This window comes from Odontesthes bonariensis, chromosome 10 (assembly GCF_027942865.1).
Source record: "Odontesthes bonariensis isolate fOdoBon6 chromosome 10, fOdoBon6.hap1, whole genome shotgun sequence".
NCBI lineage: Eukaryota > Metazoa > Chordata > Actinopteri > Atheriniformes > Atherinopsidae > Odontesthes > Odontesthes bonariensis.
Window position 1 is genome coordinate 5,487,485 of NC_134515.1, and position 27,197 is coordinate 5,514,681.

General features: G+C 42.2%; 1 protein-coding gene across 2 annotated transcripts in view; it reads right to left on the reverse strand.

The window, feature by feature from the left end:
- The window catches only part of prkcz (protein kinase C, zeta), a 181,553-nt gene that overhangs the window by 147,331 nt on the left and 7,025 nt on the right, over positions 1–27,197 (reverse strand). For both annotated transcript variants that reach the window (XM_075476008.1, XM_075476007.1), the window contains exons 2-4: positions 19,076–19,197; positions 17,698–17,787; positions 14,946–14,996 (exon numbers count right to left, since the gene is read on the reverse strand). In XM_075476008.1, the coding sequence (XP_075332123.1) occupies positions 14,946–14,996; positions 17,698–17,787; positions 19,076–19,197 (263 nt within the window). The remainder of the gene's footprint in view (positions 1–14,945; positions 14,997–17,697; positions 17,788–19,075; positions 19,198–27,197) is intronic.

The window sequence follows — 27,197 nt, forward strand, 5'->3', positions numbered from 1 at the left end:
GCACAAAAAGCAACAAATACCTTGTCCAATAACATCACCCAAAAAAAAAATCCAACTGCTGGCCTCTGGCTGAGCACCGTGTGTGGCGGCACAGATCATACCGGAGCTGCTGAATAACAGACGAGTAGCTTCAACAGGGCCAGAGGTGTCGCACTGGGACGTTGGAAGAACCTCGTTGTACTTGCATCCTCAAGGGAAAGCTGCAGGTTTAATACAGTGCTTGCATTACATAATATTATCGCTGCAGATGCTGCTGATGTGTTGGTGCCTTTTTAAGTCCAACAGTAATCCAATACTCTGCTGGCAGCGAGTTCCGTTTGATCCATAAAACACCATTAACCTCAATTAATGAGACTTTGTCTCTCTGTCCTGTTGTTTAAGATGGTTTAAGCAGCAACGAGCAAAAGATTGTGAAATGGTTAAAGTATTAAAATATATATACCAGTAATAGGGCTGGGCGAGTTAACTCGTTAATTATTTAACTCCGATAAATATTTTATTGCCCATTAACGCAGGTTTTTTTAAATTGTTTTTTGGGCTTTTGTGCCTTTAATGGATAGGAAAGTTCAGAGAGACAGGAAGCAGGGGGCAGAGAGAGGGGGAACGACACGCAGCACAGGGCCGTCCGATGTGGGACTCGAAACGGGTTTTTATTTTGGCTTTAATTTTGTAAAAGTCTGTTGCCATCTGCTGCAGAACCGGAAAAGAAAGTAATCGGCGGATCCACCAAACATGGAGAAGGGTACGGAACTTTTACTCGGCCATTTTCATTTTAAAGTTCTTCCAGACGGCGGAGTCGACAGAACCAAAGTCATCTGTAAACACTGTCAAGTTGAATTGTCTTCTCAGCGTAGTAGTTCCAGTCTAAAATATCACTTAAAGGCAAAACACACAACTGATAGCAGCAAGTCATTCAAGGAAACAGACAGTGGAGCGAGGCTTCTACATAAAAACTACAGAAAGATGCTGATGTTAAAAGTGTGTTTGCACAACAAATGTTATGGCACTTTCATTCATATGGCAGCACATTTAAAATAAAACTAAATGCTAAAAACTATACACTACTTTTGGATTCATTTTTGGATTCTGCGTACAAATGTGATTAATCAGGGAAATCATGTGATTAATTAGATTAAACATTTTTAATCGTTGCCCAGCCCTAACCAGTAACTTTAAGAGAGAAAAAGTTATTTCTCGAACAAACAGAGCTGAAGACAAACATGTCTGCTGCCACAGTGGCATTTAAAAGCTCGGACATGAGGCGTTTTTTCTTAATCTTAGGTCAGAAGTCGAGCTGGAGGACTTGATAAAACACTATAGTTTGCTGTAGTGGCTGATGGGTGCGACGTACAAACATTAAGTTCTTCAGCATCCAGACTGCTGAAGACATTTTCATTCAGATTTACTTTTTACAGGTACTTTTATTATGCGTCAGGGCCTCTGAGTCACAATTGTTTTTGGTTTCCCTATTGCAGGACTTCTTTGAATCTCTGACCTCTTCTCCTACAAATTGATTGAAAGCGTTGTTAGATCATGCAAGCGTTGCATGCAGCAGGGACAGGATTAAAGAGTCCAAAAAAATTAGCCCCTACCATCCCTTTCTCTAAGCTCCTTTTTTTAACCTCCTCATTGGAAAACGTCAGTTGGAGACATTTGTAGGGATTAGGGAAAGGATGAGAATCCAACTAAACTTACACGAAGCTGGGATGTGGCTCTGCATCACTGAAATTACAGCTGTTACAGATGTTAAATGTACCCCTAAAGGCCGTCTCATACTTATAATGAGTTCAATAAGAAAAATATGACTCTATTATCGGTAATTAAGTGAAAGTGAAATGCATTGTTGTCACGAGCTGCTCACACTCAGTGTCCTCACATTCATCCAGATGGATTCCGGTTGGATGAATACCATCGAGCGCAGCTCTGAAAGTTGTGGCTGCAAGGGATTGTGGGACTGAACGCTCCGTTTTGGTTCATAAAGGATGATCGAGTGTTTCCTGTGCTAAAGGAGATAATTACGGAGGCATTAAGGCTACTTTCCTCTGTGTAGAATTTGAACAGCTCTTACCACCGCTGTGGATTAAATAATTACAGGTAATTTTTACTAAATTATGAACCTTCTTAATTAAAAAGAAAACAAAAAGACTGTTTATAACCGAATCCCTGGACACAGTGCTTGTTTACAGCTGGAAGAGCAGCAGCATTCTGTTGTTTTGGTCAGCACTTACCCATGATGCACTGCACCTGGGACAGTAGGTGATATATCCGTTTAACGTGCCGCGGCGCAGCGCCGACTTCACGTGAGACGTGACGGACCGTGAGCACTGCATGCCAGTTAGAGACCCTGCAGAACGACACCCTGTCACATGACATTAAACCTCACAGACTGAGGTGGGTGCAGTCGGGATGGGTCAGACATTGCAGTTACTCTCCTCCACTTCCTCTGGCTAACAACCAACTCTTTCTTGGTTAGCATGATGCGATGCGTCTTTATTCTCAGATATAGGGATTTTTTTTCTATATTTTTCTATTATTTTTTTCCATCTCAACTTTGAAGTGATGAACAGAATGATCAAATTAAAGTTTAAGGAACATTTAAGAGAATACTTTTTTCTTAGAAATTGGATGGTATAGCCCAGTGTTTCCCAACCCTGGTCCTCAAGGCACACTGCCCTGCATGTTTTCCATGTTTCCCTGCTCCAGCACACCTGGGGTATTAACTGAGTTAGTACACTAGAGATTACACTATGGTGATACCACTGTTCCATTGTTCACAGGGTCTCATACATTTTTCCCCCCTTTTGCATAAGTTTTCTACTTACTTTATGGTTAAAGAGTTAATCTTACATTGAGGTTTCTTTCTATATACCTTTACCTCTCACTGGATCCTTACCCTAAGGTCACAGGACTAAACACCTAACATTAAAGGCCTCAGTATGCTTTTCCGTCGCAATCCGTCTCCGTGGTCACGGAGAGGCTTTAAACCTTTCGAAGTTCTCCGTCGAGATGTCAGATACGCAAGGCAGTTCACCTCCCGATCAGCAGGCGTCTCTACGTTAAACGACCTAATCTTGCGACGTCCATCGTGAAAGTCATTGATTGATTGTTAACCTTCCGGCTCCGTTCCACTCCTCACAGTGAACGATGGCGACCGAGAGAGAAAGACTGTTGTTGGAGTTGGAGCTTGTTGATATTGAAATACAAATACTTTTGTTCACACAGTAAACTCTTTCAAAAATAGCGGTGTGGTTGTTGCGAGAGGAGGGAACTAACTAACTGGAAAAGTGATTGCGGAAATGATATTGTTAGCCGACCAATCACAACCCTTGGGGTCTCCGTCGGGTCGACGGATAGCTAGGAATTTTGGCCGACGCACGCAAGCAATGGTGAGCATCTCCTGGAGGGTCTCCGTCGACGACCATAAAATCAACCTTAAGTCGGGCTATCCATGCCACAATTTGGAAAATTAATTCTGATTTTTTTAATATAATTTTAATCATTTTTCCAGTGAGGTTTTCCATTGAAGTCTTCTTCCACATACCCTTACCCTAAGGGTCACAGGACCCGCCCCTAACCATAAGTCTGGGTGTCCATGCCACAGTTTAGAAAATAACTTTGAAGTGTTTTAATAAACGTTTAATTATCCCCCCCCCCCTTGCAGCACATAACATACATATGTGTGGACCCTGTGTCTATCGATTTGAACACAACTCAAATCGCACAAAGTTTCCCACGGCCTCCTGATTTACTTCAAAACCATGACATCACACGCAGCATCTACCCAGCCAGATCTTGAGTTGTAGCCCCCTTGGCTTCTACACCAAACTCCACGGCGGCTAATCAGTCGCGTAGGAGGGGAGCCACGAGTAAAAACTCACAACCCTAACCCACATGAAAAGGTACCTCTAGTAGGGGTCCTTAGGGGGTCTTCGACATTAGACACAATGAACAGAAACAGAAACATCCCACATGGATGAACTCTGTCCAGCCTGAGTCAAAAGATCACGGCAGCACAAACTCCACACTGGAAATATGTGGGTGTCAGAAACCTTAAATAAGAAAAGGCAAAGTCAAAATATACAACGGGAATTTGTAACGCTCACCAGGAGGAAGGTAGGTGGAGGTACTATGAAAGGAAGATGGAATCATCGTCACAGGGGTCGTGTGTTTCTGTGTTTACCGTCCGACTTCAGCTTCCATGGCTAAAAACTCTTATTTCTTATTCTTATTTTTTTATTTATCATGATTATCTAAGAACATGTGGACCTCAGATGATCAGAGAGGCTGTAAACAACTGTTCACGTACAGAACATAAACTCATTTGTGAAGTGGAGTCGTTAACTGCAATGGCTGCTTAAATTGGAGGTTTGTAGTCATTTTACTGTTTAGTTCCTCACCTGGAAGAAAGAACTAGTTTTAGTTTTGACCGAGGAAACAGCAAGGGCTGATATAACCTGATTTTAGGAAAATAAATATAAACCTAATAAGAAATTAATACAATCCTAATGGATAATCATACTTGGACCATCTAAAATCCTTTAAAGCGAAGCGTTTTTCAGTGTATGATTTGTTTTTTAGGCTCCTGGAGGTAAGGGAATCCACCACCGACAGAGGCAATCAGATTAAATCTGAATTGAGGCATCCAAGAGGATTACATCAGTGGCAACAACTTAAAACAAGTAATGAGGATGCTGAAATTAGATTTTGAAAGTAGCTTCCCCCTTCCTTGTTTCTAAGTCAGGGCAGATGAGTTTATGTAATCCCGCAGTTTGCCGGTACTAAACAGACCCAAAATCATTGCATGTTCCATTGCAATCGCCAGAGCACTGAGGCAGGATGACAGCCGAAGGCCCTCGCGTACAACGCCAGCGTGAAATTCTGAAAACTTTAATTACGTTTCTTTGAGTGGCTTCTCAAGCAAAGAGTGCAAAAATGTTGATGCAGATCCGTGCTAATCAATGCGTGATCCAAACAAGCCGTAAAAAAACGCGAGCGCTCTGATCACTTATTCACAAATGTAAACTGTTTCAGCTTTCGGATTAATCCCCGGAGGCTGGCACCGATGTGTCCAAAGGCCCATTTATAAATTGGAGCGTTATCTGATGCGATCGGGATGAAAAAGCCTTTCACTTGCTGGGCTAAAATGCCTTCCAGCAATGACACCAGGCCATTCTGAACAACTTTCTGCTCCAAGGTTAAGTAATGAGTAACAAAAAGCCTGGCAGTGACAAAGACGGAGCCTTTAGTTGGTAGATATCCTCTTATGCTTGTTTTTTTTGTACTTGTGTGAACGTACTGTGATGATTTAAGATGATATGCGGTGTGTAAGGGTACCATACAGGATCCGAGGGAAGAAAAATGGATGCCGTTTTGTCTTTAGAGAGGTTTTCTGCTCCACAGTCGGGCTGACACTGAAGGCAGCAGTCCATTGAGTTTGATGGTCTCTAGTTAACTAGTTCAACTACTTACAGGCTGACTGGAGCTCCATAATGCAGTCCCATTGGGCCCCACAGCAGACAGCAAGAAGAGAGCTGTAGGAGCTTATGTGCACTGATAAACACTGACGTCCACTAACAAGAGGAAATGGAAGCAGATGTATTGTTGTGTAGCATTACATGTCTGCGACTGCATTGCAGACTGAGCCGTTCGGCCGAGCTTTATCCGTTAAGTGCTATTAATAGGTCGGCGTCCAGTCAGCAAAAAAAAAAAAATAAATAAATCACACACAGGAAGAAAACATCCAAACCCACACACACGCAGCACAGTTTTTCTCAGGCTCATAAACCTTTGGAAACGGCGCTGGGATCAATACACAGGATGACTCAAACTGCACAGTACACCGCCGCTCAAAGCAGCAGTAAATGCCCCCCCCCCGACCCACCCCGAACCAGACAAAGCCTGTCGAATGTGAAACTCCAGTTCTGTGTTCACCGCAGAGAGCAAGCCAAGGTCAGGGAAGCTGAACGCCAAAGTGTTCCGTCACTTTAGGCAAAGACACTTCCAGAGTGAAATGGGACGAGCCAATACCAACCAGCCCAGCATCAGAGGAGTGCACTTTAGCAATTAAAACCAAGCGTCACCCGCACAATGAAGCGTAGCCGTGAGGGATGAGCACTAAGCCGGCTGTTTGGGGGAAAAAAACTGGATCCCTGTCCAGACTGACAAGGACCTCGATGGTGCAGCCCACCCCAAATTATCCTTTTTTTTTCTTTTCCTGTTGTGACATCTTCAGAATTCCTCAAGAGATTAGCACAATAGCTGCAGGTGTATCTGAAGGCCATTGTTAATATTTCATTATATCACACTTGAATTTAACTTATTTTTCAATAGAAATTAAAAGTGTTGAGCCCATAGCTCCAAGAAACAGTTAACTGCAGCATCTTTAAGTGCCTTGAGATGACATTTGTTGTATTTGGCGCTATATAAATAAAAATTAAATTAATTGAATCTGTATCAGGATGGCAGATTTGTTTTTGGCAAAAAAAAAAAAAGAACATAATAAGGGTCGGTGGAAGAGATATCACCTAACATGAGCACAAAGTCTGCCAGAACAAATCAGCTTTATTATCAGACTAATATCTGATAGTTCTGAATATATAAACAGTCTCAAGCGAAGTAGTCACAGTAAATCACTCCATTAGTTCCCCTCCAAAAGAAAGCATCAGTCCACACATTTAAAACTCCAGTTTGGTCGCCCGCACCAGTTCACCAGGGTCCAAAGGATCCCCGTGTGGCCGACCATGTGGGGCCCAAATATTTATATGAAAAGAACCATCCCACACAAAGAGGATGGAGAGCAGGAGAATAGCATGTGCACTTGTTTTGAGGAGAGGCTGTGCTGTAATCACCATTATACCAAACTCTACTTCAGAATGATATCATGTCCATGCATGGGAAGCTTTGGCCCGCTCAGGTAGAATGCTTTGGACTCATTCAAACTAAAAACTAGGATGACCCATTAAAAAAAGATCCTGCAGTGTATTATTATAGATAAAGCTGAGAAACATGGAGTGGAAGCTGAAGCCCTCAGTTGGTTCAGATTACCAAATTTAAATTCTAAAGCGTTTAAATACACATTTTCTGCCTGATAAACACTCGTTTCTGTCAATCCCAACATTCATAGAGTGTTCAAAATCTTTTCTCCAAGTCCAGCCCGAGACAATGACATCACCAAGGCTCCTATCTCCAAGTTAATAAATCCTCTTCAGAGACACTGGAAACACACATTAGTTGTTTTAATGTGGGTTTCACTGTTGTCCCGGCCAAGATAATTAAATTAGAATCAAACTGGGACGGTCAGTCCTCTCCCCTCGATGCCCTCGTGAAACTTACACATGGAAGCAAATGGAAAACATAGCATTTAAGGTTCTGTGCTGGTCATTTGTTGAGGATCCTCCGTAGCGACGCATCCCAACCAAGTCAAGCATCCCCTGGCATGTTTCCACAAACACACGCACACGCAAATTTAGACGTATCCGAATCGTGACTGACGGAGACAAAGCAACACTTTGTTTTCGTGTGCCGTGGATGGGATTTCGGTTGCATCGGATTCATTTAAGGAAGATATTTTAAGGAGGCGCCTCTACTTTGCCCCATATTTGGTCTTCAAACCATTTTCACAGTACATACATTTCTAAGAACAGCGTGTTTTCTCGCAGAAATACATTCTCAGGATGATGAATAAAGCATTTAAACTGTTAAAAGAGTCCATTTCGAGTCGAGGCTTCGAGGACAACTAGTGGAACGGTGCTCTAATGTGCAATCATCCTGCATCACAGACGCTACATCAGGTGGATGCCACTCACTGCAACACATCTCAATAATATACGACTGTCAGCCAGGCTGCACAATTACAATGCAACCGTCACCCTCGCATGCACACCAACACCGTGTCGCACTCATTGGCAGGTGCAGCCTCTGAGCGCGCTGCCAAGCAGACAGCCGTACAGTGCAGAGAGCCAGGCAGCAGCTATGCTAACACAGCTAGCAGGTAGCATGTACACAGTCTCTGCCCCGCAGCGTGATCAGCCATAAAGACATAAATCAATCACACACACACACACACACACACGCTGATCACAGGCAGATCTCTCCTGCACACACACATCATGAGATGCAACGCAGGCAAGGACACACTCATCCAGATCCATTGTCTCTGGGTTTGGTGAGCACACAAAGATGGGCTGATGAAAAGATGAAAAGATGGATGCAAGGACGCAGGATAGATGTCAGACGGATAGCTCACCGGTTTGCCTTTTTCCTTTATCTCCACCTCTATCGGCGCAGCATCCAGGCTAAATGTTTATGTGTGTGCATGTATGTGTGTGTATGTGCATGTGTGGATATGTGGTGAGCCGGCGAGGATACACACCGCTACATCCCCTCCGCTTTCTCTCTGCTGATCCCTCCCTCTTTTCCTCTCTCCCTCTCCCTCTCCTCCCTGGGATTTATTTCATTATTTCCTCCCTCTGTCACTCACTCACTCACTCACCCTTTTCTTCCCCTCTACCTCCTCACAGCTGATAGAGTCACGCTGCTTTATTCTTTCTCTCAGATCCCCCCCTTTCTGCTTACAGAATTGCCCTCGATGAAGCCGTAGATTTATCTATTTTTCTTTCTTTTTTTTGCCAAAAAAACAGGCAAAAATAAATAAATAAATAAATAAAGTGCCCGTCTTGTATATTAACACAGTCTGTCTTTGACTTCCACGCGGCGTCCCTGGCCCGCCCGCCCGCCTCTGTTTTCTTGTGCGATGCAGCAGTGCCGGAGGCTCCTCCCTGGAGAGACAGCGGTGCCACACAGCTGAGAGAAAGAGAGGGGGATGTTGGGGGGGGGAAAGTGGTGGCAGTGGGAGGAGGAGGGTGGGTCGGCTGGGGGATGGGTGGGGCTTAATGGTGGTGGAGAATCCGGTGCAAGGCAGGGCAGCCTCTGTCCACTGAGCACATCATCCAGGATTTGAGCTTTTCCACCTCCTCCCAGCCTCCATCATTCTCTCCACACAGAGGGGGGTCTGTTCGCTGCTCACACACTCTTTAAATAAGCTGCTTCCAGTGGGAGCTTTCTCTGCCGGCAGCTCCACTGTTTCTCGTGTCGGTTTACAGACAAGATTTTCACGTCAGCAAATCACTTCTCGGGTTGTTTTGCAAATTTACTAAAAAAAAAGAAAAAAATGAAAAAAAACAACTTGAGTTCCTGTGGAGCTTTTAAACTGCATCTCATCAGGATTGATTTGACAGCAAATGCTTTGAGCTGTTGGACGGCACAAAGACGGATTACTTTCTGGCACAAAACAGCAAGAGGAGAGTTGCTCCTGCAAACTGAGAGTGGAGTCAGGGCAGTTAAAGGGGTGCAAATGGAAAGAAAAAAAAGACTATTTTTAGAGGAGGCAGCGCTGTTCACACCATTTTGTTCAACATTGAAATATTGATGGGAATCCCACGTCTGGTGCATCAGTATCCACGGTCCCCCGGGGGACTCGTTCAAACCAATTTGGTAACTCATTTTTAGCCAAGAGGCTAATGATCACAGTTTAGAGACGAACGCCTCATCAAAGCTTCAGAAGGCCAACATAATCATTCTGAAATAAAACTGCCTCAATTTGGACTGATTGTTATTTATATCTTTAAGTCCAAAAAAAAAAATCTATATTCTTTCAAATAAACTGGAAGTTGAACACAGTCCAGCAAAAGAACAACCAGCACATAACCAATAGTTGTGCATTGTTACATGAGCTCATTGAAACATTAAACCAACAGAAATCCTCTGCTTCTGGCATCATTAAACCACTGATAATGTAATGTTTGAGTTTTTGTTCCTTAAATCACTGAGAAATGCATCCTGTACACACACATACCTGCAGAACCAGCCAAGACTTGTGCTTTAGTAGAAGCTAAGATCAATTAATCAAGCTCATTTTATCCTTTTTCAAATGAATTCTTCTTAATTTTAAATCAGGAGATACGCGTATATTGATGGGAATCCCACGTCTGGTGCATCAGTATCCACGGTCCCCCGGGGGACTCGTTCACATCAATTTGGTAACCCCCCCCTCATTTTTAGTAATGTCAAGAGGCTAATGTTCACAGTTTAGAGAGGAACGCCTCAAAGCGGAAGGGTTCGCTTCCCAAATGTACAATTTAATTCCCATCGAGTAGCTTCGGAAGGCCAACATAATCATTCTGAAATAAAACTGCCTCAATTTGGACTGATTGTTATTTATATCTTTTAAAGTCCAAAAAAAAAAATCTATATTCTTTAAAATAACCTCTCGGTGCCTTAAAAAGGCTTCGCCTGTCACTCTGCACCTCGTCCTTATTCAGTAAGCTGGGCTGGAGGAACATGTAAATCAGCCATGGGTTTAAATCCACCAGCTGAGGCCTACAGCTGTAAACCCTCAGCTCCGCTCAGATGCTGTAAAACCTTCTGACACACATGACAAGTCAGGATACTGGGAGTCTTTAAAAGAGGAACACAGTCGAGCAAAAGCACAACCAGCACATAACCAATAGTTATGCATTGTTACATGAGCTCATTAAACCAACAGAAATCCTCTGCTTCTGGCATCATTAAACCACTGATAATGTAATGTTTGAGTTTTCGTTGCATCCTGCACACACACACACACACACATACCTGCAGAACCAGCCAAGACTTGAAGCTAAGATCAATTAATCAAGTTCATTTGATCCTTTTTCAAATGAGTTCTTCTTAATTTTAATCAGGAGATACGCGTCAGCCTTTAAAAAACGCACAAACGAATAACATCCTCCCTCCATCCTCCACTTCTTCTTCTTATTTTCCACCCTCTCGTGTCCTCTACTCCTCTTTCCACTTGTAAATCACCAGCAAGCAAATTAGGTTTAGATGGAAGCAAAAACCCCTGCAGGAAGCCACGATTATTACCGGTACAGTTGCAATATTACACGGCGAACAGCAAGCGAAGCTTCACAAACAGAACAAGGCTGAAGTTTGTGCATGTGGTGCTTTCAGTACCTACCAACAGAATGGCAGTCGCACTCTGCTCTTCAAACATTACACCAGAGGTCTGCCTGAGGAAAAAGCACAGGGCTGCCCTCCCATTAAAACACAAACACACACACACTCAGCCCACCAGCTGCTGAAACGTGCTGTCACAGCAAACAGACAGCGAGGGCGTGCAGCAAACAACATGAGAGAATGTGGCAGCAGGAACACAGCAGCAGCAGCAACATGAGCAACAGAGCCGAGCATTAACAGGTGTAAAGCCTCACAGCTCAGAGTGGGGAGACGCTCCCTGCAGGTGTGCACGGCTCAGTCGATAAGCTCGTTGCTGGGCCAACCCAAAATACCAAAAATACCCGACATGGGCCGATAAATTCAGCCCCCGCCATGTTCTCCGTCAAGTTGGTGAGAACGTTTAACAACGCTGATCAACGATGATCACTTTCAGGAGCCACCAACAGGCCACCGCAAAGGTCAGTTTAATCAGACTCTTAGTTTAAAGAGATAGTTCGCCTCTTTTGACATGAAGCTGTATGACATCCCATATTAGCAATATCATTTATACCATTTTCTCTCCCTTCGTATCACTGCCTGCTGTGTAGACCGAAGTGCAGACCGAGCAGCAAACACAGTAACAGGTGCGGCTGTAGGCAGTGATATGAAGGGAGAGAAAATAGGGCCAAGCGATTGTGAGGTCTGACTTTTTCCTGGAGAACGATTTTGTGATGCAAATGTATTACTCTGTTGAACGCATATTGTTTTGAGAAACACTTTATTTTTTTTAAACCCCAGCCAACTAGCCGGACTACCTTCATCAACACCAAAACGAGGCTGGAACTCTGCTCACAGGACGCAGCAGGGGGTAAGAAGATGTTCATAAATGATGTTGCTGATATGGGATGTCATACAGCTTCATGTCAAAAGAGGCGAACTATCCCATTAAAGAGCAACATGCAACTCAAATTCGTCACGAAATACATAGATAATAATTTGTGGAAGTGTATGCTTGAAAAGTTAAAACTTAATTTAACGTAGTTTGAATTTTGAATGAGTCATTTCTGCTTCAACACTCTGTTTAAAATGGATGGCTCAGTCTTTGCCACTCTTCTTTGTGATTTCTAATATGGCAAATCGTTGTGTTTGTGCAGGTTACACAAAGAGTCCGAGGATTTCTGAACCTTTATAACGTTCACATTATAAAGACGGGACTGTGATAGATAGCTGATAGCGGATGGATAGCTGCTTCGCTTCTCTTCACAGAAGCAGCCTTCGGTCCTGGTGCCGATGGGAAAGAAATTCAGTTTGATGGAGAAAGGAAACCTCTTTTCTCCTCGTTGCTAGTTTAGTTTAGTTTTTCATTCCTCTCATAGTTGGGAACTTGAGCTCCCAGGTATGAAATTTCCAAAGTCATAATTAGGAAGCATGGCGCTTAAAAGGGGCTCAAAGTCGTGCGGTCCAAAGTAAACCTCAAACTCCCTTATCATGTCTTTGTGCTGTAACTGCATTTCATTTTTTGTAGATAATTAAAAACTCAAAAAGTGTTGAGCAACATAAAACCATTAGCTCTAGAATAAGGATGATGATGACACGATGATCAACAAATTATCTCAGAAGCCCGGCTGTTGCCAGCTGAGTTGATGAGTGCACACTTCTCCTTTCTGATAGATTAAAAAGCTAAAAAAAAATAAGCTGGAACAAGCCGACTGCATGTGACCGGCAGAGATGACGGAGGACGACAGCAATCAGCCAAACCAATGAATCTGTTGACCTCTGAAGCGACTAATATGCTCAACAGATTGATCACTGTGCAGACGTGTTGTGACCTCAACACATTCATGCTAGCAGTGCAGTGTTCATCCTGTACAGTAGGAGGCGCTGCAGAGGAAACGACACCCTGCGTTGCAGGAGTAGAACTAGAAGTCGTTGTACAAGAAGTCCAGAATGCAACAACACATTTTCAACTTCCCCCGTTTCAATTTTAAGAGCAATTAGCTCTGATTTCTTTCTGTAACAGTCGCTGTACGGGCAGCTTTGTGGGTTTTGAACGGATCATTCGGGTTGTTTTACAGGTGGACCTGCTCTCACTCTCTTCCCTGCAGATCTCTTAGGAAGGTTACAAAAATCAGGAGGTTCGCATCTAGCCGATAACGCCACCAAAGCAACCGTTGTGACCCCAGATTTTGGTGTATGTGGCCATTTGCAAGGTCAAGAACATCGAGCAAGAACATCTTTCACAGAAGACAACCAGACAAGGGCTGTGTTCCAAACCGCATACTCATCGATCAGGCAGTATGCAGAGGGTTTACCCACAATGCATTTTGCTCCTGCCCGAGCCGAAATCAGCCGGCCTGAAGCTGATTTCTCTTAAGCTCTAAACTCTGTCAACTTTAGCAACATTTGAAACATTTTCAGGCGAGAAAGTAGTCGTTTAGATCCCCAACGTGTTGAAAACCTGACAAAATACCGGCTATTTACAATTTTGTTCCCACGAATTTGGCGCTACTAAAGCTAGCCGCAGTGAGCAAAGCACTTCCGGTTATTTTCACAAAATAAAATACCCGTTGCCTTTTATCATTGGGAAAGCCATTACCATACAATTGGTGCTTTTGTTTTGAAAACAGGAAGTGAACCTACCCTCGTTGTAGCTAGCTTGAAACTGCCGTTTTGACAGGAAATGACGATCGGCGACGTCACGTTACGTTGCATCTTGGGTAGTTTGAGTATGAGTAGTAACCTCATGATGCATACCCAACATTTCGGAGAATCTAGTATGCATCCGGGAACTTAAAAAAAGTTAAAGTTAGTAGGAGTAGTAGGAGAAGCATGCGGTTTCGAACACAGCCAGCATCTCCCCTTCTCTTGTTAGTACTGGTCTGTCTGTAACTCTGTGCACAATTTCCATAACACTGGATGGAAAGGTTTCAAATCGCTGCTGTGACTTTTTCATCCAGCCAAACAGAATTACCTTTGAAACCTTATGGACTATAACCCTTAGTGCTGCACCAAGATACATACTTCTAACTCCAGGGTTGGAAGTAAAGAACTGCCTCTTATGCAGACTGGTATTTTGGAAAGTTTGAGTAAAAAAAGGGCCTCGGCCTCTGAAATACAGCATGTGTAGAGGAGCTTTAGTGCTCAGTTCACACTGAAAATGATCCGAATCTAATTGATTTGGGTTCATTTATGGTTCAGATGGTGTTAAAAGGTGTCGACTGGCTTTTATGCATGCAACTAAACACTGATTGGTATAATAAATTACTGTCTACTTACTGTTTCATTTCTTTGACTTTACACATCAAAGTGCATCAAAGTTAATCAAAGTGCACACCTCCATGAGAGAATCTGGTTAATACAACAAATCCTTTACGGGTGCTGCCGGGTCCTTCTGACAAACTGTCCAATTTGCAAAAGAAGACATCACATCCTCTGATAAGGAGGGCTGCCATGAAATTGGCTGAGCACCATCTTTGTCCCACAGAAACCCGTTTTAATGAGCGCCCCTCCTCCTCCTCCTCCAAGTCATTACGATGTGCAGTTTAAAAGGACGTAATCACGACGATGGCTCAACTTCTGCACTGAATCACAGTTATTTCATTACTTTTACCTGTAGTTGTCTGGTTGGTTCACGTTGTTTGTCTGTGTTGGGAGGATGATTCAAAATGTAAAGAAATTCAGCCTCGGTGGGGTGCAGGGTCTTAGACTGCAGTTATGTTAATGATGAAAATACTAAATCTTTGTTAGATTTGGAGGACAGTCCTCCAGAAAAACAGCTATGCTCCCACATCATTTCATTGAGTGATTTTTCAAGCAGTTTTATGTAGGAGCAGACAGAAAAATGTCAGCATCTGAAGTGAATCTTGCTGGCATTTAACTTCAGGCGCCCATCTGGTAAAACTATAGGCGACACAGCATGCTCAGAAAGGGCTGTACAGGTTAGAAACCGAAAGGAGAGCTGAATTACTTACTGTCCTCTCCGGGGCAGGGCATGCCGGGCCGCTCTGGGATGCTGGGGAAGACTGCAGAAGACAAAAAAAAAAGAAAAGTTCAAAAGCAGAACTAATGATTTTACTGTTTAGAATCAAATAAAAACTAAGTAATGAAAGGATGGAGCGATGAACTGTTGTTATAAAACCTGCACGCTTTGTGGAATCGGTTACTTAATACGTTTACATCGTCTTAGAAAAAAATCATTGCCTTAGTCTGACTGAAGTACATGCAAACAGTTTGAATAACTCAAACTCAGGCGAACACACCCAGATAATGTATTTGGAAGTCAAATTTGTTCTGCCTGCATACATTAAACGGGCCTCAAACACAGCCTGTTCCACAGTTCCCGTGCTGGGCTCAGAGGAAACTAACAGAGAACAGACCTAAAGGGTGACGTGTGTCTCGTTTGTCTGATAAAATGTAAATCTTGGAATCTGAAAAAGACGGGAAATTTTTGATTTTCAATATTTATTTATGGTCGGACTTTTTTTTGTTCGTGACCCGGAAGCTGTGCGTAAAACCACAAGAGAAGAAGAAATCTTGCGTTACCTATCGCACAAATATAATTTGGATGAAACATTGATGCAAAAATTATGGCGTTGCACGAGTTTGGTGATTTTAAATCAGGGAAAAACTAACTAATGGAATGGCGTGTGGTGATATTTCTGCTGCTTTATGCAGGGGTTTCTGAGAGAAATGTAAGGAGGTGGAGCGCTGAGCAGCGACTGACGGACAGAAGATTCTGCATGTTGTCCACTGACATGTCGCTGCCATCAGCAAAAAGCTTTTTCCTCCTCGAAATAGAACAAAACGTTTTAGTTCGTTTTTCCCAGATTAAAATCAGCAAACTCGTGCAACGCCATAGTTTTTGCATCAATGTTTCATCCAAATTAAATTTTCCGTTTATCATTTTGAAAATAAGAAACGAGTCGTTTCCCGTTTCCCCTTTTATTTTTGGTTTTTCAATATCAAAAGGAAAATCCGCCGTCATCTACACGGACCCACGTCTCAGAAGTCAGTTGGTCTACATGGTGAGATTAATTAGATTACAGCTATAGTTGGGTTATGCTCCTTATCTGAGCGAGGGTAATTCTCCTTGGATATGTGGCGGTGAATGAATGGGATCAGAGGCACAAAGCGTGTCATACCCCGGTATGATAGGTGGCGCTGTACCCATTCCAGCTGTTGCTGATAGAGCCACTTCCTGTTGACCTCCTCACCACCAACAACAACAACAAACTCAGGCGTTGGAGAAAGATGGAGAACGCAGAGCCAGATGAAGCTACGTCCCTCTACATTTGCTCTGTGATGAGCTGCTTGTTGCACAAACTCGATGCCCAACGGAGCATTCTCCATCTCGTTGTTTGTTTCTTTCTGACGGCGACAACAACAGGAATATCGTCTCCTTTGACTTCCGGGTCACGACCCCGGGAAAACATCTGGAGCATGCGCAGAACGCAAAGTCTGATTCACCACGAGCTTCAGCGTCTACAAGCAGGTTTAGAGAGACTTTCAACCCAGTTATCTCGGGGTCTGAATCCGATCCGATCCAATTCTTAGTCAGATTAAGGCGTCTACATAAACTTAATAACTCAGTCTGATTGTAATTTTGCCATTAATCCGATCCTTTCAGTGCCATGTGACCCCACTGAGCGTCATCTGTCGTTAACATTCATATGATGGTAAGCGAACAACATTTCATCCTGCTGCTTTTCATGTGGCCGTCAGAAGGAAAGAGTGATGACAGCAACCCTTCTGAATCCTTCCTCGGATAGTTCAAAGGCAGCTCACTTTATTCAGAAAAGAACTCTTCCTTTAATAAAACTATGAGCATTAAACCGTGTTCGATCATCATTTCTTTATCTAATAAAAGAATAGCATGTTTTTAAACTCCTGCATTTATACTGAAATTAGTAAGTAGATCAACCCTCAACAATGTTGCAGATTTCTCCCCACAATAGTGTTTTTTTTCTAATTAAATTCAGTTCACAGTGTACAACTGAGCACATGAACTTATTTTTTAGTCACAATTGTAATCAATACCACTTCAACGGGACTCCAAGTGTATACATGTAACAAGGGTTAATGTGGCTTGTGTATAATTCCACAAAATTATTGTCTTAATTGTTTTTATGACATTTATAAGATTAGTCAGGTGGAACTTGTTTTCTTTTTCTGTTTCTGTACATTGTTTTATGGGGGAGCAACATTTGTGACAAAAGACACGGTCCCGCCAAAACTCTTCCTCTTTGTGATGTTCAGTGAGGAAAGGTGGAGGAAAATAAAAAGATCTTTGAAAGAGCAGCGGTGTGGTCTCCATTAACCTTAACACAACGCAGAGGTTTCATACCGGTTGCATTTTTTATTTATTTATTTATTTCCTCTTTCAAAGGTCTTTATTTTCCTCCACCTTTCCTCACCGAACATCACAAAAAAGAGGAAGAGTTTTGGCGGGACCGTGTCTTTTGTCACAAATGTTGCTCCCCCATAAAAGAAGGTACAGAAACCAAAAAAGAAATCAAAAGTTCCACCTGACTAATCTTATAAATGTCATAAAAACAATTAAAACAATAATTTTGTGGAATTATACACAAGCCAAATTAACCCTTGTTACATACAGAGCAGTACACTTAATGTGGTGTACCGTCACAGCCGTACAATCAGAGCCCCAGAAGAGAAATGCGGACTTGGATGTTAGTCAAGTTTAATTTAAAGGAGGCTCAGACTCACCATGCAGCAGCAGTCCTGAACTCTTGGTCCGATTGTAAATCCGAAAAGCCTCATCGAGCTCCAACTGAGAGGAGATGGTACAAGGATCCCCTACAAAAACACACACGATTCAAGAGAGCATCACATGCTTTGACGACAAGTTAAAAAAAAACAACAACAAAAAAAACAGAATTGACAATAAACCCTGATCCGAGATTTTCTCTCCGTCAGAAAGACTATGGCTGAGGAAAGGTGTTTAACCTATAAATCTTAAATCTAATTTAAAGTTAATGAGCTTTGACTTACTGCTCCACTATTAATAAAAAAAAAAACAACTACTTAAAACTAGGGCTGGGCGAGTTAACTCGTTATTATCGCGTTAACTTGTTCATTATTTAACGCCGATAAATATGTTATCGCGCATTAACGCAGGTTTTATTATTGTAAAAGTCTGTTGAACGCATCACATTCACACAGTTACACCAAACACCACGAAGCATGGAGTAATAAAATAAAGATAAACTAGCAGCTAACATCACCGCACCAGATGTGAAGCTCACGGAGCTAACCGGCGCTACTTCCTGTTTTACTTGTTTCAACATAAAAGCACGTATTTCAAAATAAAAATAATTTAAAAAAAAAACTTTTCTTATTGTCTTCTCAGCGTAGTAGTTCCAGTCTAAAATATCACTTAAAGGCAAAACACACAACTGATAGCAGCAAGTCATTCAAGGAAACAGACAGTGGAGCGAGGCTTCTACATAAAAACTACAGAAAGATGCTGATGTTAAAAGTGTGTTTGCACAACAAATGTTATGGCACTTTCATTCATATGGCAGCACATTTAAAATAAAACTAAATGCTAAAAGCTATACACTACTTTTGGATTCATTTTTGGATTCTGCGTACAAATGAGATTAATCTTGATTAATCAGGGAAATCATGTGATTAATTAGATTAAACATTTTAATCGTTGCCCAGCACTAGTTTCCAGTATTTAAAACTCCTCAAATACTCTAGTTAGTTAAGTCAATATATCATTATGTAACATGAATTAGCTTCACTGGCTGAGATGAGTCATAGTTACTTTGACTGCACTTAACATCCGTAGCCAACAGCAAACCTGTTATTGTTAAACAGATAAGCGGGCACCTCATGTGTAAGTGCAGGAGCCTGAGCAGATCTGGCAACCCAGGCCGATCTGAGAGACTGAATGGAACAAATCCAAATCATTCCAGTTGCACATTGTGATGTGGCAGTGGTGCCCTTTGAACTGGCAGGAAATGGACTTTCTGGCAACGCTGCCGCTGTTCAGAGCCAGGGTTCAGACGGAGATGAAGAGGATACGGCATGTGCCCTCAGGACGGGACGCAGCTGCAGACTGACGGGGAGTATTCACCTTCATCATCGATCCACTTGAGCGTGATGGGCTGCTGTTTGGCAACACTGCACAATGTTTTCACCTCTTCACACAGCTCCACAAAGGTTAATGCGGCAGTCAAGTCGGTGATCAACATGTCTCTGAAAGAACACAAATACACAGAAAATGTCAGGATTGAGTCACTTCTTCTCAGCAGAACAGAGATCCCAGAGAGCGTTCCAAGAAGTCAACAACAAAAATGTCAAGATTCATTCACGGTGACGGAAACCACACTTAACGTCTGACACAGAGACGCAGACGAGGAGACGGTGAGGCTGCTTCATTCGGCTGTTCTCTGACGAGGTGTTTGCAGGACTGGGACGTGCAAACAGGTCTGACAAAGAAAAGGATCCAGTGAAACTCCAGCTGGACTCTTTGGCTGGAAGACGATTGTCTGAGATTTCCACACAGGAAGGGGTCTCATGTAAGACTTTATGAAGTGAACGATCCAGTGTTTGTTGGAGAAGGAAGCATTTTCACACCTCCTTTTCTTTTTCAGACATTTATATCTGCTGCCATCGCTCCAATCTAATGCTCGGAAACTCTTTGTTGCACTCCTTCACACCCATTTTTTGACATTTTGTTTCCAAGCAGCCAGACTTTCTTGTAATCTCTTCTTGTAAATGAGCTGTGCTGCAGGCGATGACGTCATCCCAGTAGACGCGCGGCGTGTGTAGAAAGCTTCCTATAAGCCCCCCGAGGGCCCCCGATAACAACAACACGGCAGCTCTGAGCTAACAGTGCAATAGTACACGTTCATTCATCCATTGGTCTTAAAGTATTAGTGAAATAAAGACAGATAACGCCTTATTTAGAGGCTGTATTGTCTCTGCCCTGTTCTCTCCCGTTATATGGATATACGCCGATCTCCAGTGATCTAAATATCTTCCGAAGGACGCCGACTTTCACCAAACTGTTATCGGGGAGTAGATGAACATATTTAATGCCAGAAATAAGTTTTTTTTTTTTTTTTAAAAGACCCCCGAACTTCTCCTTTAAAGGGATAGTTCGCCTCTTTTGACATAAAGGAATGAAAGAAAAGAAATGAAAAGGAGATGCATATCTGTTGTTGGGGTTTCATTATGGAATGATGCTAATATAAATGTAAGAAATTGTAGAACATTTTTGGATTCTAAAGCAATTTTTGAGGGCTACAAGTATTTATAATTTGTGAAGGATTTTGTGTTTATTTATGATTTTGCTTCATTATTCTTCTATTTTTGACTTTATTGGATGCAATTCTGTTTTTTTGTCTTTTCTCTTTTTACTATAATTTTTCTTCTTACTTTAGTATTTGTAAAAATATAGGTTGATGGGTAGCTTAATTTTGTTTAACAGGACAGGCTTAAATATAAGCATTAGGCTTCAGCCTGTGCCTTTTCAGTCACTTAATAAATGCTATGATTGTACTGAACACTTTTGTTGTTTACTGTGTGACTGAATAAAAACAAACAAACAAAAAGCTGTGTGACATCCCATATCAGCAACATCATTTATGAACATGTTCTTACCCCCTGCTGCGTCCTGTGAGCAGAGTTCCAGCCTCGTTTTGGCGTTGATGAAAGTAGTCCGGCTAGTTGGCTGGGGTTTAAAAAATAAAGCGTCTTGCTTCTCAAAACAATATGCGTTCAAAAGAGTAATACATTTGCATCACAAAATCGTTCTCCAGGAAAAAGTCAGACCTCACAATCGCTTGGCCCTATTTTCTCTCCCTTCGTATCACTGCCTGCTGTGCAGACCGAGCAGTAAACACCGTAACAGGCGTGGCTGTCGGCAGACGGCAGCACGCAGTGATACGAAGGGAGAGAAAATAGGGCCAAACGATTGGGAGGTCTGACTTTTTCCTGGAGAACGATTTTGTGATGCAAATGTATTACTCTGTTGAACGCGTATTGTTTTGAGAAGCAAAACGCTTTATTTTTATTTAAATATTTTTTGGGCTTTTTATGCCTTCAATGGATAGGACAGTTGGAGAGGAAGCAGGGGGCAGAGAGAGGGGGAAGACATGCAGCAAAGGGCCATCCGGTGCGGGAATCGAACCGGGGCCAGCTGCAGCGAGGACGGCCGCTCAACCCACAACGCCACCAACCGCCCATAAAAAACGCTTTATTTTTTAAACCCCAGCCAACTAGCCGGACTACCTTCATCAACACCAAAACGAGGCTGGAACTCTGCTCACAGGACGCAGCAGGGGGTAAGAAGATGTTCAGAAATGATGTTGCTGATATGGGATGTTACACAGCTTCATGTCAAAAGAGGCGAACTATCCCTTTAAGACCAAATTACACGAAACATTGAAACCGTAGCTCAGAGATGGGGCCTTCCTGCCCTCAGTACTGTTGCACCAAACGACTCTTTAAGGGGAGCAGCTGAGTCCGAAAGCAAGAGGGGAGAGTTAGGAGAAGAGTTTAAGTCCAATTAAAGCTGTAAAAAATAAGCCGTGCGCTCTGCTCTGAGACGCCGGGGCAGAGGTGCCGACTGACAGCTCCCAGATCAGGTCGAATAAATCTGCACCCAGTTTGTTTCAAGCAAACCAGCAGCTTTTATGTGAATTCACTGAGCAGGTAAAAACATTTCTGAAAAATCCTCAACACAAAATCGATGATAAACAGTTTAACTCCACAATTCAACAGGACAGTTTTAAACAGTTACTCCCTGTTAAAAGCACTGGATTTCCACGCAAACCTCTTTGCAGCTTTGAACCGAGGGCTAAAGATAAACACAGTCCATCTCCGACTGTCGGATAATTAAGTTGGTGAGATGGGTTCTGAGCAACAGGAAATCAAAGGCAGTTCCTGTCCACATGCAAAGAACCAGCTCCACACAGCTGTCAAAGTGGGGTAAACAACAGAGATGGGCACCGACTGCTCTGCGGTCAGCACAGCAGGGGCAACCTGCAGAAAAATACTGGTAAGACATATCTACTCAAACAAGTCAGCAGGTTTTGGTCTGTAGGATATCAAGAAAAGCAACTCTGGCCTCATTTGAACACACGAGGCTATAAAATAGACAATCAGGGGAGGGTGTGATTGAAATCAAAGGTCATAAAGGATTAATTCACCGTCTCCTCAGACGTAACGCACAGGGTTTCTTATCAGCGCTGGCCTTCACATACCCTCATCGGTTTATGACCATTTCAAATAAGGGCGTGCATGTTCAGTTTCAACAGCAACCCTCAGTGCTGACTGAACACGGATGGTTGGGCAGCGTGTTCACATGCAACAGTGCGGCTGCTCAGGACTCGTACAGAGACCGCGTCACAGCGGTGTCCGAGCGGGAGCTGCATGGGACTGAGTCTGGCAGCTTTCTGGGTGTGTGTGTTTTTATGGCGAGTGTTGGTTGGACTCTGACAAGGTGCAGCAGAGACAGCTTGTCTCTCAGCAGGTATGGTGCAACACAGACGACACCCACCAGAGTGAATGAGAAGCGAAGTCACAAAGACAAACACTCACTCACTCACTCACATGTTTATGGGCATGAACTGGAGAGGTGTGCCTCACACTGCTGCAGCACCCATGTTCCAATCAGATCAGATCTGTTGTTATAAAGGATCATTTCTATCTATTAATTCACCATTAAACATGTTTTCAAGCTCTCTTATCCATTGCTCCTTTACATCTTTAAGGCCTAATAGCTTGTTAAAACTGGTAAAGTGTGAGGAAGATGGTCATTCTTTCAGTTAACTCCACGGCAGTTTCTGCTCCATCGGTGTATTTCAACAAACTGAGTCCTGGATACCAATGAAGGCTGCTCAGTGATAAACACGATGAGGAAAGTTGTCACGTTTAGTCCCTGAGGTTGGTACAACTGAGGCTCCACCCGTTTACTTCCTGTCGCCTCACTGAAATTAAAGTAACACAATGGTTTTTACGGGCTTTAAAGGGGACATATCATTAAAAACCTTTTTGTGTGTGTGTGAAGTACTACCAACTAGAGGTCGACCGATATTTCAGGCAGATTTTTGCGGGTTTTTTTTGTTTTTTTTTTTAACTTGTATCGGCCGATACAGGTGTCGTTTGTCTCTCTGTCTTTGACAGTTTCCTTTAGGCCTACCAGTGTGTTGTCTTTGCATAATAGATGGAATAATAAATCATGGTCATTTTATTTGAACAAACTGTTTAATTTACAAATCAAACAGAAGATAAAAATATACTGAATTTGTGTTTTTTGTTTCTTTTTAAAGAAATGGCTGAGAAGAAGTCAAAGAAGCACCACAATGGCCTCAAGCTGCTAAGTGTTAAGAATGTTTATTTTTATTGTTATATATTTAAATGTTCTGCATTGTTTGCTGTTAATATGTTTTGTTAATAAAGGTTTCCTTTTTGTTTAAATTGAGACTTGTGCAACATTTGTTATCATTGTGTCATTTTCATCCTGTAAATGGAGGTAGAAAAAAAAATAATAAAAATGTATCCCCGATAAAAATCGGGGATCGGTTAAGACTGATGTCAAAATAATCAGTAACAGCCTTAAAAAAAAAAAAAAAAAAAAAAAAAAAAAACATTCCAACCATAAAAAAAAAAAAATAAATTGTTTTGGGCCCCACACATCTGAAAATGTGACGCTCAGGGAGCTGCTCAGTCATGCAAAGAAAACTTAGGTCACTTTACAAAGTTATCCAGCCTCCTCGCCTGCTTCTCTGCTTAGCTTCAACTTCACATGATGCTGCATTCACTGTTCCACAGAAGTGGGAAGTTGAAACTCTTTTGCTCGAACTAATTAACCTAACTGAAGAAAAAAAAAAACGAGCTAATAATGCTCAACCAGCAGTTTGCTTACTACTTTAAATCCTGACAAGGAGATCCGACTTTCAATTGACTTTCCTTCATGTTTGAACAGAAGTTAGACATTCAGATTTCCCATTGATTATTGAATGCACCACTGGTGAAGTCTTATGAAGTTTACGGAGCAGAGGAATTATTATTAAGTCCTCGGTGGTGTTATTAAGCTGCTCGCGCCCGTCACCTTCTGCAGTGCACGTTTTAACAACTTGAACCAGTTCAACACACGACCGGACATGAGACGGCGCCTAAAACACGGCTCAACAGCCCACCAGCTGTCCGTGTGTTTTATCAGAGATGTAAAGTGACATTAAAGGATTTTTCTGGCAGTTCTGGTCTGAGCTCTCAGAATATATACCATAATAACGGGTTACTGAGTTCTACAGAAGTAAAAAGAGGCAGACCCTGAGGGAGAAAGAGGTGGAGTGGGTCACTCCGTGCCCTACAAGCCCTTCAGCTTTTATGCTCCATATATGTGGAGCAAACTGCCAGATAACTGCAGGACTGCACCAACTCCTGCTGATGTGTTTTTAACTGTGTTTAATGAACTGTTGATGAATCATTTCAACTTAGCTGTTTTTAATGCTTTATGTTCTATGTAAAGCACTTTGAATCACTTCATTGTTGAACACACTTTCCTTTCCTTGCCTAAAAATGATCCACTGGGGTAAACTAATGGATGGAAAAAGGATCTTTCTTTCGACCAAAACATGTTGCAGAGACTTATGTAACATTCCTGGAAAATGTGGAAGTCTGTGAAAAACAAGTTTTGTGATACTCAGAAGTGGATTTTTTTCCAGTGCCTGTGTGTTGGGATACTCTTTGGACCTGTGTGCATTACGTGATTAAAAACTAGGGCTGGGCAAGTTAGCTCGTTATTATCGCATCAACTCGTTAATTATTTAACGGCGATAAATATTTTATTGCGCATTAACGCAGGTTTTATTATTTATTTTATTATTGTAAAAGTCTGTTGCTCACAGGCTTTTATTTTGTAAAAGTCTGCTGCTCACAGGCATTTTATTCTGTAAAAGTCTGCTGCTGTGGAACCAGAAAAGAAAGTAATCGGCGGATCCACCAAACATGGAGAAGGGTACGGAACTTTTACTCGGCCATTTTCATTTTAAAGTTCTTCCAGACGGCGGAGTCGACAGAACCAAAGTCATCTGTAAACTCTGCCAAGTTGAATTGTCTTCTCAGCGTAGTAGTTCCAGTCTAAAATATCACTTAAAGGCAAAACACACAACTGATAGCAGCAAGTCATTCAAGGAAACAGACAGTGGAGCGAGGCTTCTACATAAAAACTACAGAAAGATGCTGATGTTAAAAGTGTGTTTGCACAACAAATGTTATGGCACTTTCATTCATATGGCAGAACATTTAAAATAAAACTAAATGCTAAAAGCTATACGCTACTTTTGGATTAATTTTTGGATTTTGCGTACAAATCCGATTAATCAGGGAAATCATGTGATTGAGTAGATTAAAACTTTTAATCGTTGCCCAGCCTTATTAATTAAATACATTTATTAACACATTGAATACCAGCGGTTTTTACAGAATTATGTCGTAGAATCCCAGCATTCTAAATCATTTTTTTGACGTTTTTGTACAGTCACAGCATATTATGTGATAGGGCCACTGAAACATGTTATGGCTCGTTTGAAAGCTGAGACTTTAAACTCTTTGTGGGTCAAAACTGCGTGTTTCTAGGTGCCACCATTAGCGAGATATCCTTAGCTAAACCAAGGCGGGTATCCACCAAAATCAACAACAAACTGAGATATCGGGGCTTTTGTGAAACGTGCGCTCTTTCAGCCTGTCGCACTTTAGATACTTACATATCCGGGTCAGAGGATTTGCGTTGTGTCGCATGTTGCAAAGCTAACCTGTTCATAAGACCGCGTCCTTAGACTTGTCGCCTGTCTTCTTCTCCTTCTTGTTGTTTGTTTATGTTACTTTACCGCCACCCTCTGGAAACCGACACGTGCGATTGGACAAAATGCGGAAATGCACAACAATCAATGCAGCGTTATCAAAATTGTTCTTGAGTTGACGCAAAGCCATTGGCGTAATGATCAAAATGTCCAGAGGATGACACCAGTTTTTGACTGCCATCTATGTCAGTTCTGTTCATCACATAATTACAAAAATCACACAGAATGTGCATTAGAATGTATAGATTCAGAATCCATAAAAAAACCCGTAAAAACGTATTTTTACCATGTGGGAGCCAACGCATGGGCAGTAAAAACGTAGTTTTACGTGACTTGGGAGTCAATGTGTTAAAATAAATAAATTTAAATTGAATTAATTAATGAAGCTGTAGTAAAGGATTTTTGGTGAAACACAGCACGGCCAAGCACAGCTCCTGCTCGGCTCTCAAGGTTAATCCTGCCAACATGCTACGGCTAATAAATAAGAAAAAGTTGCTCTGCCAAAAAATGTTCCAGGGGAAACCCATGCTGTGAAATCTTTGTTCTGGAAGTGCAACTACGTAGACACGGAACCTGACAAATACTTGCTTGGATTACTGAAACAAACAAGAAACAGAATGTCCCATCACATCCACTACAAGCGATACTGTATTTCATTCTGTCATCAAAAAGCATTTCTGGTAAAGTGTCCAGAACAAAGACAAGACGGTGTTCAGGACCAGTTTAACTTCAGTGGTGAGAATTGTTTGCTGTATGATTCAGTATCATGAAGGATTTCATCATCCATGATTTTCATATATTGTTTAAGCCTCTACTCACTTGGGATGAGCAATTTTAATCGATACTGCGATATATATCGATCGTATCGGTCCCTTACAATCACTGACCAAGTTGGTAACCTCGGAGTGTTGATAGACTCAGATCTGACTTTCAGCAGCCACATCAAAGCTGTCACCAAGGCAGCTTTTTACCACCTCAGAAACATTAACAGAATTAAAGGTTTCCTCTCCCAAACAGACCAGGAGAAACTCATCCATGCATTCATCTCCAGCAGACTCCATCACTGTAACGCTCTTTTAACTGGACTTCCCAAAAAGAGCATTAAACATCTGCAGCTCATCCAGAACGCTGCTGCTGGAGTTTTAACCCGGACTAAGAGATCTGAACACATCACAGCAGCTTTAAAATCTTTACTCTGGCTTCCAGTCAGTCACAGAATAGATTTTAAAAGCCTGCTGATGGTTTACAATCTGTGATCTGTTCAGAGAATATAAAGCCAGCAGAGCTCTGAGATCCAAGGACTCAGGTCAGCTGGTCCAGTCCAGAGTCCAGACTAAACATGGAGAAGCAGCATTTAGCTGTTATGCTGCAAACAAGTGGAAC